This window comes from Triticum urartu, chromosome 7A, assembly GCF_056163025.1.
Source record: "Triticum urartu cultivar PI428250 chromosome 7A, HENAU_Tu73, whole genome shotgun sequence".
Taxonomy (NCBI): domain Eukaryota; kingdom Viridiplantae; phylum Streptophyta; class Magnoliopsida; order Poales; family Poaceae; genus Triticum; species Triticum urartu.
This window is the reverse complement of record NC_141879.1, coordinates 100569759-100585362: the sequence shown is the minus strand read 5'-3', so window position 1 is coordinate 100585362 and position 15604 is coordinate 100569759. Positions and strand designations below refer to the sequence as shown.

The 15604-nt window shown below is 46.4% G+C and overlaps 2 protein-coding genes across 2 annotated transcripts; both read left to right on the top strand.

Moving 5' to 3' along the window:
• The first annotated feature begins 7416 nt into the window (after positions 1–7416).
• LOC147958255 (uncharacterized) lies at positions 7417–11440 on the top strand. Its single transcript, XM_087535614.1, has 13 exons — positions 7417–7585; positions 7710–7786; positions 7876–7956; positions 8021–8152; positions 8243–8329; positions 8457–8510; positions 8801–8891; positions 8984–9054; positions 9141–9210; positions 9357–9409; positions 9494–9587; positions 9807–9904; positions 10967–11440. The coding sequence occupies exons 1-13, from the start codon at positions 7516–7518 to the stop codon at positions 11051–11053; spliced, it is 1065 nt and encodes a 354-aa protein (XP_087391740.1). The 5' UTR covers positions 7417–7515; the 3' UTR covers positions 11054–11440.
• Positions 11441–13804: 2364 nt separating this feature from the next.
• LOC147958254 (uncharacterized) lies at positions 13805–15604 on the top strand. Its single transcript, XM_087532014.1, has 4 exons — positions 13805–14065; positions 14202–14278; positions 14838–14969; positions 15025–15604. Exons 1-4 carry the CDS (start codon positions 13805–13807, stop codon positions 15602–15604), a joined length of 1050 nt encoding a protein of 349 aa, XP_087388140.1.

Sequence of the window (15604 nt, the reverse complement as noted above, 5' to 3'; positions counted from 1 at the left end):
TCGCAGGCCAAGACTGCCTCTGCGCCGTACACCATAAAAAATAGTGTGTATCCGGTGGTGCGATTTGGCGTGGTCCGCAGCCCCCAGAGTACGGAGTCTAACTCCTCTACCCAGTGCGTGTTAGATTCCTTGAGGGACCGCACTAATCTGGTTTTGATGCCGCTCATAATGAGACCATTTGCACGTTCGACCTGACCGTTAGTTTGTGGGTGATAGACGGAAGCATAATCGAGCTCGATGCCCATGTTTTTGCACTAGAGTTTTACCTCATCGGCCGTAAAGCTCGTGCCGTTATCGGTGATGATGTTGTGGGGGATGCCATAACGGTGTACGACCCCGGATATAAAGTCTATCACAGGTCTGGATTCGGCCGTCTTAACAGGCTTGGCTTCTATCCATTTGGTGAACTTATCCACCATGACTAGTAAGTATTTTTTTTCTTGTGGATTCCGTCTTTAAGGGGTCCCACCATGTCAAGTCCCCAAACCGAGAAAGGCCAAGTGATGGGGATAGTTTGGAGGGCGGTGGGTGGCATATGGCTTTGGTTTGCGAAAAGCTGGCAACCGACGCATCGTTGGACCAAGTCCTGAGCGTCCACCCGGGCCGTCGGCCAATAAAAGCATGTATGGAAAGCCTTGCTTACAAGGGACCGGGCTGCGGCGTGATGGCCACCGAGTCCGGCATGAATTTCAGCCAGCAGGTTCCGCCCTTCCTCTTCGGAGATGCACCTTTGAAGGACTCCCGTAGTGCTTTTCTTATAAAGTTCTCCCTCATGGACTTTATAGGCTTTAAACCGCCGCACTATGCAGCGTGCCTCGTTTTGGTCCTCTGGGAGTTCCTGCCTAGTAAGGTAGGCTAGGAATGGTTCTGTTCACGGGGCGATAACGGTCATTAGTACGTGGGCTGAGGTTGTGTTTTCATTGGCAAAGCCTCCGGTTATGTCAGATTGTTCAGCGTCGGACAGTGTGGTTGGGTCCGGGCTAATATTGCCATGTTCCCCTTCCCATACTACGGATGGCTTGAACAGCCTTTCCAGGAAGATGTTGGGGGGACCGCATCGCGTTTTGCGCTGATGCGTGCTAGGACGTCTGCCGCCTGATTGTTTTCTCGGGCTATATGATGAAATTCGAGCCCTCAAACCGAGCTAACATTTTGAGGACGGCGTTGCGGTAAGCTGCCATTTTTGGATCATTGGCATCGAAGTCTCCATTTATTTGGGATATGCGAGGTTCGAATCCCCGCGCACCTCTAGTCGTTGAATGCCCATGGATACTGCTATCCGGAGACCATGTAAAGGGGCCTCATATTCGGCTGCATTGTTGGAGTCCGTGTACATAATCTGGAGTACATATTGAACTGTGTCTCCTGTGGGGGACGTCAAAACGACGCCGGCCCCTAGTCCGGCCAACATTTTGGAACCGTCGAAGTGCATGATCCAGTTTGAATATGTGCCGTACTCTTTAGGGAGTTCGGCCTCCGTCCATTCTGCGACGAAGTCAGCCAAAACTTGCGACTTGATAGCTCGCCGTGGCCTATAGGTTATGTCAAACGGGAGGAGCTCGATGGCCCATTTTGCAATCCGGCCCGTTGCGTCACGGTTGTTTATAATATCGTTGAGTGGTACTTCCGATGCTACTGTGATCGAACACTCTTGGAAGTAGTGTCATAGCTTCCGGGATGCCATGAATACCGCATATGCAATCTTTTGATAATGTGGGTACCGTGATTTGCATGGGGTGAGGACAGTGGACACATAGTAAACTGGCTTTTGAAGGGGGAATTTGTGTCCGTCCGTTTCCCGCTCGACGACGAGTACCGCGCTAACAACTTGATGGGTTGCTGCAATGTACAATAGCATTGGTTCGCCGATGTTTGGCGCGGCCAGGACAGGGTTTGTTGCCAATATGGCTTTTATTTCGTCGAGTCCGGCCGTGGCGGCATCCGTCCACTCGAAGTGTTTGGTGCGCCGAAGGAGGCGGTAGAGGGGTAGCGCCTTTTCTCCCAAACGGGAGATAAAGCGGCTTAGAGCCGCCACGCATCCAGTTAATTTTTGTATTTGTTTGAGGTCCTTTGGGATATCCAATTGTGACAAAGCTCGGATCTTGGCTGGATTTGCTTCGATTCCTCTACCGGATACGATGAAGCCCAAGAGCTTTCCGGCTGGAACGCCGAAAACGCATTTTCCGAATTTAGCTTGATGTCGTATGCTCGGAGGTTGTCAAATGTAAGCCTCAAGTCGTCTACTAGAGATTCGACATGTCTTGTTTTTACGACCACACCATCCACGTATGCCTCTACTGTTTTGCCGATCTGGGTTGCCAGACATGTCTGAATCATGCGCTGATATGTTGCGCCGGTGTTTTTGAACCCGAAAGGCATTGTGTTGAAGCAGAATGGGCCGTATGAGGTGATGAATGCCGTTGCGGCTTGGTCTGACTCGGCCATCTTGATTTGATGGTAACCGGAGTATGCGTCGAGGAAGCACAACGAATCATGTCCTGCAGTGGCGTCGATAATTTGATCGATGCGGGGGAGGGGGAAGGGATCCTTTGGGCAAGCCTTTTTAAGGTCTTTGAAGTCGACGCACAGGCGCCAGGATTTGTCCTTCTTTGGTACCATCACCAAGTTTGCTAGCCAGTCCGGATGTTTTATATCTCTGATGAATCCGGCCTCCAATAGTTTGGCTAGCTCCTCTCCCATTGCCTGTCTCTTGGGCTCAGAGAAATGCCGAAGGGCTTGTTTGACAGGTTTGAATCCTTTTAGGATATTTAAGCTGTGTTCGGCCAGCCTGCGTGGGATTCCTGGCATGTCTGAAGGGTGCCAGGCAAAAATGTCTCAGTTCTCCCGTAGGAATTCTCGCAATGCGGCGTCTACATCGGGGTTTAACTGTGCCCCGATGGAAGCTGTTTTATTGGGGTCCGTTGGATGGACTTGGAATTTGACTATTTCATCTGCTGGTTTAAAGGAGGTGGACTTGGATCTTTTGTCGAGTATCACATCGTCCCTGTTTACCGTGGAGCGCAGCGTAGTCAGTTCCTCAGCCACTAGGGCTTCGGACAGTGCCTCAAGGGCCAATGCGGCTGTCTTGTTTTCGGCGCGGAGTGCTATGTCCGGATCACTAGTGAGAGTGATGATTCCGTTCGGCCCGGGCATCTTGAGCTTCATGTACCCGTAATGGGGTATTGCTTGGAAGATTGTAAATGCTTCCCGCCCCAGCAGAGCGTGGTATCCGCTACTGAAACGGGCCACTTGGAATGTGACCTCTTCGGACCTATAATTATCCGCCGTGCCGAACACCATATCTAGTGTGATTTTTCCTGTACAGCGCGCTTCCTGACTGGGAATTATTCCTCTAAAGGTTGTGCTACTTCGCTCAATGCGGTTCCAGTCTATTTCCATTTTTTGAAGGGTTTCCTCATAAATGAGGTTCAATCCGCTGCCTCCGTCCATGAGTACCTTGGTGAGGCGAAAGCCGTCCACTATAGTACTGAGTACCAATGCGGCTGGTGCTCGAGTTGTTCAGAATTTAGGTTCATCACTGGCATTAAAAGTAATAGCCGTGTCACTCCATGGGTTTATTGTTACTACTTGATAGACTTCGGCGAGGCTGCGGAGTGTTTTTTTCGCATATTATTTGATGCGAAAGTCTCAAAGACTGTTAAGACTGTACTGGAGTCCCTGAGGTGGCTTTCTACGGCCTCCGGAGTCAGGAGATCTTCGCCCCTTTTGGCCACCTGCCGGAGTATCCAACATGCTCTAAGGCTATGAGTTGGTGTGGCGTCCTCTGTACTATGAATTTTACAAGGTCCATTAAGCCATCCCTCCAGTACGATTCCATGCCCTGTAAAGGGTTTTGGTTTTTTGGTTTTTAACCCGGGTGTCTGATGATGATGCACCCTTTTATTTCGGATGGGGTTTCTATTCAGGGCCGGATTGTCCCAAAATTTAGTTTCGGTTTTCCGGGCGCTTTCCATCGCACAGTACTTTTGTACTATGGACGTCAAGTCAGCGAAGCGTGTAAGATCACGACGACCTGTGGCGTTGAGGATTCCTTTGTCCGTGCAATTATTGCAGAAGATTGAGATTGCGTCTTCCTCGCGGCAGTCCTTTATCATGTTCATAACCAGGAGGAACCTCGCCCAGTAATGATGTACTGTTTCTTCGGCCTTTTGCCTGATTTGGGATAGATCGCTTATGTTCGGGTGGGTGGGTGGAATTAAATCCGGAACTTCACCCACTCTAAGACTCAGAGGCCAAGGAGTTTCCGAACTCTGAAGTTTGGATTCTTGGATGTTGTCCAGTGAATCTAGCATGTTGCCTGATTCTAAGTTCAGGTCTTGAGTTACATCCTCCCCTCCACGGGTGTCCGGCTTGGAGGGATCAGGAATCCGGACGTAGCTAGTCCTTAAGATAGATGAAGAGTCGCCGCACTGTGCCTCTACCACGGCAACGTGATGGGTGACTTGGGGAGAATTAATTTCTCTTAGATCGGGTTTAAGCCCAACCTGGTCATAATCCGTAGTGACCCCCAAGGCGGCGATGCGATCCAAGAGCTCATTTATGGAAGAGAGCTCCATTGGATCTAACTGCTCGGCGAGTTCCGAGCTGATGTGAAGATTGCTTTTGATGACCCGAGAGGTCACCGTCGGCGCAACGGCCGAACTGGCGGTCATGAGAAAACCGCCTAGCCGGAGAGTTTGGCCGACAGCCAAGGCTTCCTTAGTAACGGCGTCGTCTTTAAAGACGGGAAGAGGCATCCTTCCTGATTGCGACGGCACAGAGGAACTCTCAATGAAAGCATCAATGTCGGTGTCAAAACCGGCGGATCTTGGGTAGGGGGTCCCGAACTGTGCGTCTAGGCCGGATTGTAACGGGAGGCAAGGAACACGATGTTTTACCCAGGTTCGGGCCCTCTCGATGGAGGTAAAACCCTATGTCTTGCTTGATTAATATTGATGATATGGGTAGTACAAGAGTAGATCTACCACGAGATCAAGGAGGCTAAACCCTAGAAGCTAGCCTACGGTATGATTGTTGTATGATGAAGTTGTCCTACGGACTAAAACCCTCCGGTTTATATAGACACCGGAGAGGGTTAGGGTTACACAAAGTCGGTTACAATGGTAGGAGATCTTGAATATCCGCATCGCTAAGCTTGCCTTCCACGCCAAGGAAAGTCCCATCCGGACACGGGACGAAGTCTTCAATCTTGTATCTTCATAGTCCTGGAGTCCGGCTGAAGGTATAGTCCGGCTACCCGGACAGCCCCTAATCCAGGACTCCCTCAGGCGTCATCGGTGGTGCAGCCATAGCGGAGAAGTAGATGATGGGGAAAAACAGAGGAAGGAGAGAGGGGATCTGTGTGTGGATGGATAAGGGAAAAGGGGTGGGTAGGATAAGCTGTGTGTGGCCCCGTGAGCGTCGCTCGGAAAGCGACCGGCCGAGTGTTCGACCGGTGCGCCGAAGCGAAACGTTTTCCTAATTTTAATGCTTCGGAGAGAATATGGTGTCCCCTTAAATAAAAGGAGAGAATATGGCGCCAGTAGTCCCCTCGAATAAAAGGAGAGAATATGGCGCCATACTTACTGGCGTTTTCTAGTCGCGTCATCTTCGTTTGCGGCTCAAGCAAGCAGAGTAAATATATATCAAGCGAGCAGAGTTCTTGTCTTGAACGTCAAAGCTTTCAGAGTCTTCATGTATCTCGTCATTGCCGCCCAACGTGGCTCAGGGTGAAACCGATTAAGGAGTCCTCATCCCAGGCCACCAGGCTTGGAACTGTCATGGTGAGGGGTCCGTAAACCGGGACACCAACAACGGCGTTAGCTGTTTATCCCACAAATACTTGTCTGGGCAGGGATATGGTCGCCATTTGCTTTCGTTTAAGCTTTCTTAAGCCTTAAGGCATTTGTTAAACTTACCAGTCTAAGGTATAATTCTCTTGTGTTGTATGCTTTGTATTTTGGTCAAAAGATCCTTCTATTGTATTTCTTCGTCAAACTTGACTCTTCGAAGGAGTTATGGAAGAACTGCCAGCGAATGAAAGCTTGTGTAGGGAAGAACTGCTAGCGAACACAATGTTTTTATAATGCCATATGTTTGATTCCACACACTCGGTTGTGCAGGCGTTTGCTGGGACCTCCCCTAGTGAACATTCGTCAGTTGACATTTCTTTCAAAGAGCATATTGCTATGATCTTGGTAGGGGGGAAAAGATCAGTAGGCCTCCTTTGATTCCAAAGGATTCTTATAGAAATTTTAAAGAAATTTTGGAGGATTAGAACCCTTACTAATTTTTTCTGTTATTTTTGTGGGGGGTTAATTTTTTCTATGTTAATTGTTTTGCTTCATAGGATTGAATTATATAGAAATTTTCCTAACGATTCCTTTATACTATATTTCAAAAAATTGCATCTTTTTAAACCTCTTTGAAATAATTCTCTGTTTTATGATGCAACCAGAAGAGTAAAAATCTTATAGTATTGAGCTAAGGAGGATATTTTAATTCTAGGTTTTTCCAATTTCCATATTTTTAGAGTTCTATGAATCAAAGACGCTCTTAATGTCAGATAGACTTTCTGTCATTTTTCTCCCCTAATCCTAGGCTGCTAGGGTAAACTCTCCCATCCAGATTTTATCAGTGGGACTATGGATTCATCTCCCCTCTAAATGTCGCTCCGGCAGCCCGTTGCAGGGAAGGGGAATCCCGATGCCTTCGCTCTGGTAAATAGTTTAGATTAGGTCTTTCTAGTCATCACAGGTGCTTCGTTGGGGCGGATGGCGGCGCTTCAATTTTTCTTCAGGGCCCCAATCCTTCTTAAGTTCATCCGTCTGGACATAGTCGATGGAGGTCCGGCGCAGATTTCTGTCGTCTCCTTGAAGCGGGTTTCTCGTCATGTGGCGAGATTTGGTGTCATGTATTTCAGATCTATGTAGGGGTTCAAGAACGACGACTGCGGCTACAAGACGTTGGTTAGGACACGTGCACCAAGACTTTATAGTTGGCATTAACAAAGGTCAAGCCAGCTCCGGTAGAGAAGCGGCGATAGGTAGCGCGTCGGCGGCTCGTTCTGAGTGCAGTAGTGTTCGTTCCGTGGTCTCGGAATTTCAATGTAATTTTATTATGCTCGATATGTTTTTCTAGTGAATTTTAATAGGTCTGATCCTTCAAAAGAAAAGCTCTTAATGTGAGAGGGAAGATGGGACAGGGATAGCGATTTGAGCGATCGTTTTTTATGTGGCACGCGACACACGCGATAGCGACCAAACTGCATGGAACTTAAAAAAAAGGTCAAATTTCTGCATGCAATGCGCGGGGCCAGAGATTCGTCGTCGTTGTCGAGACAGCGAGACGTGAGACGTGGCCACACGCACGTGACGAGAGTACGCGGCCGCTTGAAGAAACTACTACTCCTACTAGTAGGGATGGGGCTCGGCTCGGCTGCCACTCCAGTTCCCGGTGCATCAAGCTCCAGTTCCAGCGGCTTCCACACCGACGCCACCGCCCACCGGAGCCCCAATGGCCGCCGCCGGAGACCTCAGGTCGGAGTACCTCCAGGTCCTGCTCAGCCGCCGCCGCGAACCCCAAGGTCAGCCAGCCCCCCCCCCCCCCCCCCCCCCCCCCCCCCTCCGTACGTGTCTCCTTCTGTCTCCCGCGCGCGGAGCTTGAGTCGATCAGTGGCTTGTTCTGAATCTGCTCCATCGTCGCGCCAGTGCCTCTGTCCGTGGAGCAAGGGACTCCGGTGACGAAGCCGCTGTTCCAGGGCGACTGGCCTCTGGGGCCCAGAGAGGTCAGGATCCGTTCCGATTTGAAGAGCGATGCGCTTGCTGTGTGTGTGTCAATGTCAGCTCAACCGTGTCTCTCGTGAACTTTTCCCAGGCCATGGAGTCGTGCCCGAGGAAGGAGGTGGAGGACTTCCACGAGAAGCTGGTCGAGGAGAATTTCTTCCTGATTACGGAGGTATACTTACCAACAGATTGATGCTATTACATACATGTGCTTCACTTGGCTCTTCAACGAACAGTCAGGTGAGCAGGGGCGTGTACCTGTACTTCTGCTGAAACTCAACGACAGTACTGCTCCCGAAAGGAAGCCGGTTGTTGTGATACTGCACAGCTCTTACAAATGCAAGGAATGGGTGCGTCCACTGCTAGAGGTAGAATTGCTTCTCATTTCAACCATACGTACATTACATCAGCTTTTAACACTGCTAGTTATTGGCTCCTAAACTTGTTGACATTTGCAGGCATATGCCTCCAGGGGTTATATTGCTGTTTCCATCGATTCTCGCTATCATGGTGAAAGGGCCAGCCACAAGAATACTTACACCGATGTAATCTACTTATTACTTCCTTTCTTCTCCTACCAATTCCATGAAATGTTCGACAATTAATTATGGTATCCATAGATTTCAACTGACCCAACCATCCCTACTGGCTACTTTCATGGTTTGAACACAGGCACTGAAAGCAGCTTGGAGGAATGGGGACACGATGCCTTTTATTTTTGACACGGTACCATATGTTATTTCAACTTGTTACTGTTAATCTTTTGCTCCTTCTTAACAAGTCGATGGTTATTTGTACGAAAAAATGTCAAGCCGAATATATACAGGATGTGGTTCTACTCTTAAACTAATCTGATTGGTAAGCCACTGGTGTTGGTGTTAGACCGGCTGGATTAGCGCCTCAGCTGGATTTTGGGTTTCTGTGTGATTGTCTTCTACCATATGACCTGATTTATAGTACTTCAAAATATGATTGGCCTTTCGATTTTTACCATACTCAGCAAGTAATATGTGCAGGCATGGGACTTGATAAAGCTTGCAGATCATCTTAGTGCAAGGAAGGATGTCGATCCCTCAAGGATTGGGATTACTGGTGAATCACTCGGAGGTATTATTATCATGGTTGCATCATGATACTAGAATTAATGCATAGGTTTCACTTTTAGAAATTTTACATTTTTTATTTGGAGCTGAATACAGGAATGCATTCATGGTTTGGTGCTTTCGTGGATACACGGTACAGTGTTGTTGTTCCGATAGTTGGTTTTCAGGTACACACAGCAGCATGTTATTTATGTTTTGTCGATGATTTTGTGATTTGTTCCATGTAAAGCTAATCTCTTTGTGGTGACTACAGGGATTTCGGTGGGCAATAGACAATAACATGTGGGAAGCCAGAGTTAACAGCATCAGGCCTGTATTTGAAGGTGAGATACCATGCATGATGCATCCTCTTTTAAGTTTATGCTCACACCATTGAAAAAATATATATCACAACTGAAATATAGCATATCAGTTCAGAACATTTACATGTAAATATCCATGTCGTTTTATTCTTTTTTCTTTCCTGTAGAGGCAGCAACTGATTTAGGGAAGAGTGAAATAGATTCGGAGGTTGTGGAGAAGGTGACTATCTGATTTATCTGGCCTTTATTTCTGATTATTCATGTAGAAAAGTTTCATGATCATGTGTTGACATATTTTTACCAGGTTTGGGACAGGATAGCACCTGGGCTTGCTTCACGGTTTGATGCACCTTACTCGGTTCCCCTGATTGCACCACGTCCGCTCCTCCTCCTAAATGGTAAAACTGTGAAGCATATATTCCGTATTGAGTGCTTCTGTTTTGTCCAATACTTGTTCATAACCCCACATATAGAACTGTCTCTCACTCTTCAGTATATATTTTAGTTTTATTGTTGAGCCAGAACTGTTGTTGGCCCTTCGTTAATTTTTATTCATTTATTTTGCTAATTGAACATGTTTCCTGCTTCTGGTGCTTCATTTACCAATTATGATGCAGGCGCTGAAGACCCTTGTTGCCCTATCGCTGGTCTACAAGAGCCTGCTTCCAGAGTTGCTGAAGCTTATGAAAAAGCTGGTTCTGCGGAGAAGTTCAAGGTAACATGCAAACTACTACAACCTCCGTCCGGAATTACTTGTCACTCTGACAAGTAATTCCAGACGGAGGGAGTATTTTCTTATCGCGATGAAGATGAGACTTTCTTTCAAAATTGTACGGGCTTGGTTAGAGTGTTTTTCAGAGCTCGAGCTCCATGGTACCCCTGTGAACAGTAAAATCGAAAATAATTAGTAAAAAAAATCTGAAACTTCGTGTGATTTATTATGACCAAATGTTGCAGCTGCTTGCAAAGTTTTGTGTCCAAATAACATTCTAGGAGCTCATACAGAAAACAACAATTTGTGCTCAAACTTGTGTGCACTGTTGAGCAGAACTTTTTTTGTTAGCCCGTCGGATGTCATATGGACCCCAAATTTTGCAAGCATCTAAGACATTTGGACATAAATAATGTCACAAAATTTCAGATTTTTTTATTTTTATTTTACTATTCACCGGGTGCCATGGAACCCGTTTATACTTTATACTTGTATTAATCTTTTCGGGTTAAATGGCTAATCCTGCTGATAGTAATAATTATTATTAGTACTATGAACCCCTTTGTTCTAGAATTCTTGTCGAGGTTTTAGTTCAAATTTGAAATAAAACCACGACAAGAATTCGTTCCATAATTCTTGTCCTGGTTTAGCTCAAATTATGGAATTATGGAACGGTGGGAGTATAAATTTGTAAAGTTTTTGTTTAAGGTATTCTCTCCTGTAGAGTTAAAGCTATAGATCAATATGGGCAGTGCTAAGATGGAGTAATCATAGTACAAGCACAGAAAAAATGAGACTCTGTTCCTACAATGTAAAAGAGCCAGATATTTTAGAATACAAACTTTGTCCAGGAAATTTAGATCTTATACTGGGTCAAAGGCTTTTTCCTTTGTGCTTTTTTTCACTTCATTCCATTGATGATTTGTGTCCTCTTCCGTGGCAAATACGTGATTGTGTTGACTGTTGACTATTGACCTAGGATGACAGGGAGCTGTGATCCTGGTAAAACACAGGGTGCCTCTTGGATTGCTAACGCCATTTTTTGATCTGCTGTATGCTGTTCAGTTCATCGTGGAGCCGGGAGTTGAACATATGTTAACGGCGAACATGGTGAAGGAAGCGAGCGAATGGTTCGACCGATTCCTGCAGTAGCTCGGGGTTCGGGATGCTTCATGGAGTGCACGGCCTCAATAAATTGTCCTCACTTTCGGATCACTGTCGTTGTTGAATAAATCCCTTCGCCGTGATGGTGCGTGCGCGGCGAGTTCGCCTAGACCACGGTGACCGCGCTCGGCACTCGTTGGATCGTGGGATGGCGCGGTCCGCAAGGAGGCCGGGTACTGCGCGATCTCGTGGCCATTTTTCTGTCGTTGCTACTAATAACAAGAGGAGTGCAGTGAAAAGCCGTGAGGTTTTACGCAGCACAAATTCTGTGTGCTCCACAGACTTGATTTGTTCCATCATTATCTAGCTAATCGCTACGCTATATTTCTCCATTTGAAACGACACAGCATATGTGAGCAGTTTTTTTATCATGCACCATCATGTTTCCTGGGGAGCTCTGCATATACTGAACTGTATTTACCATTGTTCAAGAAAATCGTTGACTCGTAACTGCCCAGTTAGTGGCGACACTCCAACCTGACAGTGCCCCCCCCCCCCCTCCCCCCCGTGATGAGGACATCTCTGCCACAATTGCACCCACCGCGACATCAGTTATTCCATCTGGACCTATGACTAGAGCACGAGCGAGACAGATAAATGACCAGGTACTATCGCTCCTTTGTACATATGATTTAACTAATGAGAATATTATATTACACTCATGTTTGGATTTACTTGTACTCAGGAACGAAGGTGTTGGAGAGATAAGGAGGAAAAGCCGCATGCAGATGGAAGATGAAAAATGTTGCACGTTGATTCCACAAGCAGCAACACTATTGACATGCAAGAAGGTACCTAGCCACGTACGTGCTGAAGTGCAAAAGGAGGAGAAGGAGTATTAGGCTTCCTGGACCGGAGAAGGCCACGTCCGCGTGCAGCCCACACCGTCAACAGCTAAACAAGGAAATAAACTACATGTGGGCCGGCTCATGATTCTGATTTCTTTCAAGTCGTAGCCGACCAGGATTCGTCTACGCGCAGGCGGCCGTACTCTAATAAATAGTTAGCTACTGTTAGGTTTAGATCTCGGGTTTTATTGTATTGTCTAGCCATCGCTACAATTCGCATCTACGAGACGTGTAGGACTACCGCCTTGTCAGATCCACAGTGGAACCCCAACTTTTCATCTAGTTCGTGTGCTCAGTTTATTATCCGCAATTTCAGTTGCAATTCACCTTTGTTCTTGCCGGTTCTTCGGTTGCTTGCAGGAACTTGAACCTCGTTGTTCAGGTTGATCGTGCCTACGGCAAGGTCAATAACCATCGGAGATTGGTTTAGCGATTGTCGAGGCATATCGTCGGGTACGGTATAGCCGGATCGTCAAGGTCAAAATCCACCAAATCGATAATTATCCCCACTCTCATCGAAAGATCGGGCCGCCGTCACATCAAGTGGTATCAGTTTTCAGGTTCATCGGTGAGAGATTTACAGTTTTATTAGATTAGTTATTTTCTGTCCCATAGACCCACAAAAAGAAGCAAAAAAAATTAGATTAGTTCATCCATCACACCTACCTTTTTTAGCCTTTAGCAGTTTTTGCATCTAGTATTTGCATCGTTGAATTTTTGGTTACATTCATCCTAGAATTAGTGCTGGTTTAGATTGGTTAGGATGTAAAATTATCTACTAGATCAATCTGTTTTTGTCCACCCACATAATCCCTTCCGCTCGTTCACGATCAAAAATAAATAAATATTGCGATCGATTGTTTCCGATTCTTATTACCTCCGGACGCCTGTGTTTTTCTTTGCTATATTTTTATCAGTCGATGATTTGATCACACAAAATCACCGTCGCACAGCAGCAGCTTACGGCCAGACAGACAATCATCCGTGTCTGACACCATACATCCGCCCATCCATCCACGCGCTTGCTTTGCTAGAGCCCGCCAGCGCCGCTTCACCACACGCACCACGCCAGACATTCAAATCTCTTTGTCTGCCTCCACACGCGCCACAACCAACACTCTCCACCAGCAGCCTACTGTTTCTGTGCATTAGTACTACTAGTTTTAGGTAATCTCAACACCAGTGCACGTATAGCTAGCTCTCGTAGCACCTTTGTCCAGTAGCCTTGCTTTGTGTCCCTGACGTCTGCTAGCAACCGGCCTCAAAAAAAAGGGAAAAAAAAAGAAAAAAATCAAAAAAAGAGTGAAAAAAATCAAAAGAAAAGTTAAAAGAAAAAGTTGCAAAAAAATCAGGCCGGCTAGCATCTGTTTTGGGCTGATATTTTCTTTTCTGGACATTATTTTACTGCTACAGTGTTCATCGCCGCGTCATTTATCATCTGCTTTCGAGCTTTATTATACACGGCATTTATACCTCACTTATATCTAGCTACTTAGAGCTATCATATTTTTCATCGGTTTCCACTCACTTGTTTCAGTATCTAGGCTTAGATTGTTTTATCTCTTACTAGTCGACTGCCAGCACTAGTTAAGAGTTTGAGCAATTATTCAGCTTGCATTACTTTTTGCTTAATTGTGCCACATATTGTGAGTTGAGGAAACCTTCACCAAGCTCCACTTCCTATATCGTATCTTGTTCGGTCCCTTGGTAATCGCTATATCAATCTTTTGATCACTTTTGACATCGCCAACGGCCGACAACCACTGCAGCACGGTAAGAACTGGTAAAGAGCTTGGTAATTGCTCGAGAGTTGCGAGACATTTTCCACCGCCTCACTATAGTTACTGTAGGAGCAATATACTTGTGATTTTGTTCTTGTTCCGTCCTAACCATGGCAGGTGACGAAGACAACATGAAAGCCACGGTGGCACGCCTTGAGGAGGATGTGCATGCATACACCGAGCGGTTCACATCGTTCGAGGGCGCACTTGATAAGCGTCTCAAGTCGATCGAGGATAGCAATGAGACGTTCACCCAAACACTTGCATCTATTATGAAACGTCTTGATGCCCAGGATGCCCGTCTAGGTGCCGCCTCCACTTCCGCTCCGCATCTTCCAGCCACCAACACAGGTCTGCAACGAGCTCGTCGGGTACTCCCAGGAGACCCGGGGCACCCTCTTTCATACACCGATGCCGTCGACCAGCCCCGTCCTCGCAATGCCAACTCGATAGCCGACGACATCCAAGATGACAACTATGATGGTGATTCTGAGGATCCTGATGCAGTTAATGATAACAATGATCGTGATCATCGTCGACTACGCAATAATCAACAAGGTATGGGACGACACCAGCGTCCTCAGGTACGTGGCCATGACGATTCTTTGGGTAGAATTAAATTTGTCATGCCTCCTTTTGATGGGAAATATGATCCAGATGTTTATCTTGACTGGGAATTACTAGTTGATCAAAAATTTGCTTGCCATGATTTTCCTGATGATAAAAGAGTTAGGGCTGCAACTAGTGAGTTTAGTGCTTTTGCTTCTGTTTGGTGGAGAGCACATTGTCGTAAACATCCTAATAATATTCCTGCCACTTGGGAAGCTTTGAAATTAGTAATGCGTCACCGTTTTGTTCCTGGATATTATGAACGTGACTTGCTAAATAAACTACAACGCTTGAACCAAGGATCTAAATATGTGGAAGACTATTATCAAGAATTGCAAATGGGCATGTTACGTTGTGGTTTAGTTGAGACTGAGGAAGCCTCTATGGCTAGGTTCTTGGGTGGATTGAATAGAGAAATTTATGACATACTTGCTTATAAAGATTATCATTCAATGACCCGTTTATTCCATCTTGCTATACATGCTGAACATGAAGTGCAGGGTCGTTCCAGACTGCGTCCTAATTTTTCTGCAGGTCGTACTTCCACATGGGCGTCGCGCACTCCTGCTGCCCCGTCCACTCGCACCTCTACAACAGCACCTGCAACCTCTCGACTGGGGCCTTCTTCATCAACTTCAGCATCACACACTTCGGCACCACTGAAGAGTAATACACAAATTCCAACAAAAAGTTCATCGTCATCGTCCGCTTCCTTCAAAAGAACAAAGGATATCCAATGCCACACTTGCAAGGGATTTGGCCATGTCATGAAGGAGTGTCCTAATAAGCGTGTATTGATCATTCGTGAAGACGGCGAGTACGACTCTGCTAGTGATTTTGATGAAGACACATATGCCTTGCTTGCTACACATGAAGACGATGACACAAGACCGGAGCAAGAGGAAGAACATGTGACCGCTGACGACGCCGATAAGTACATGAGTCTTATATCACATCGTGTACTTAGTGCTCAGATTGTCAAAGCAAAGAAGGATCAACGTCACAACCTCTTCCACATCAAAGGAGTCGTCAAGGAGCGTTCCGTTCGCATAATCATTGATGGAGGGAGTTGTAACAATTTAGCAAGCATTGACATGGTGGAGAAGCTCTCCCTACCTTCGCGACAACATCCACAACCATACTACATTCAATGGTTTAATGATGGTGGAAAGGTAAAAGTAACACGCATGGTGAGAGTTTCTTTTTCTTTAGGTTCATACCATGACACTATTGATTGCGATATTGTGCCTATGCAAGCTTGTTCTATGTTACTAGGAAGGCCATGGAAATATGATAAATAA

Bases quoted from the DNA above. Each gene is read 5' to 3' on its own strand.
- LOC147958255 (XM_087535614.1), top strand. From the start codon at position 7,516: ATGGCCGCCGCCGGAGACCTCAGGTCGGAGTACCTCCAGGTCCTGCTC. The intron at 8,511-8,800 runs GTACCATATGTT...TAATATGTGCAG, and splicing joins TGCCTTTTATTTTTGACACG to GCATGGGACTTGATAAAGCT. The intron at 9,905-10,966 runs GTAACATGCAAA...TATGCTGTTCAG, and splicing joins GTTCTGCGGAGAAGTTCAAG to TTCATCGTGGAGCCGGGAGT.
- LOC147958254 (XM_087532014.1), top strand. From the start codon at position 13,805: ATGGCAGGTGACGAAGACAACATGAAAGCCACGGTGGCACGCCTTGAG. The intron at 14,279-14,837 runs GTACGTGGCCAT...ATTTTTCTGCAG, and splicing joins GACGACACCAGCGTCCTCAG to GTCGTACTTCCACATGGGCG. The intron at 14,970-15,024 runs GTAATACACAAA...TTCCTTCAAAAG, and splicing joins CACTTCGGCACCACTGAAGA to AACAAAGGATATCCAATGCC.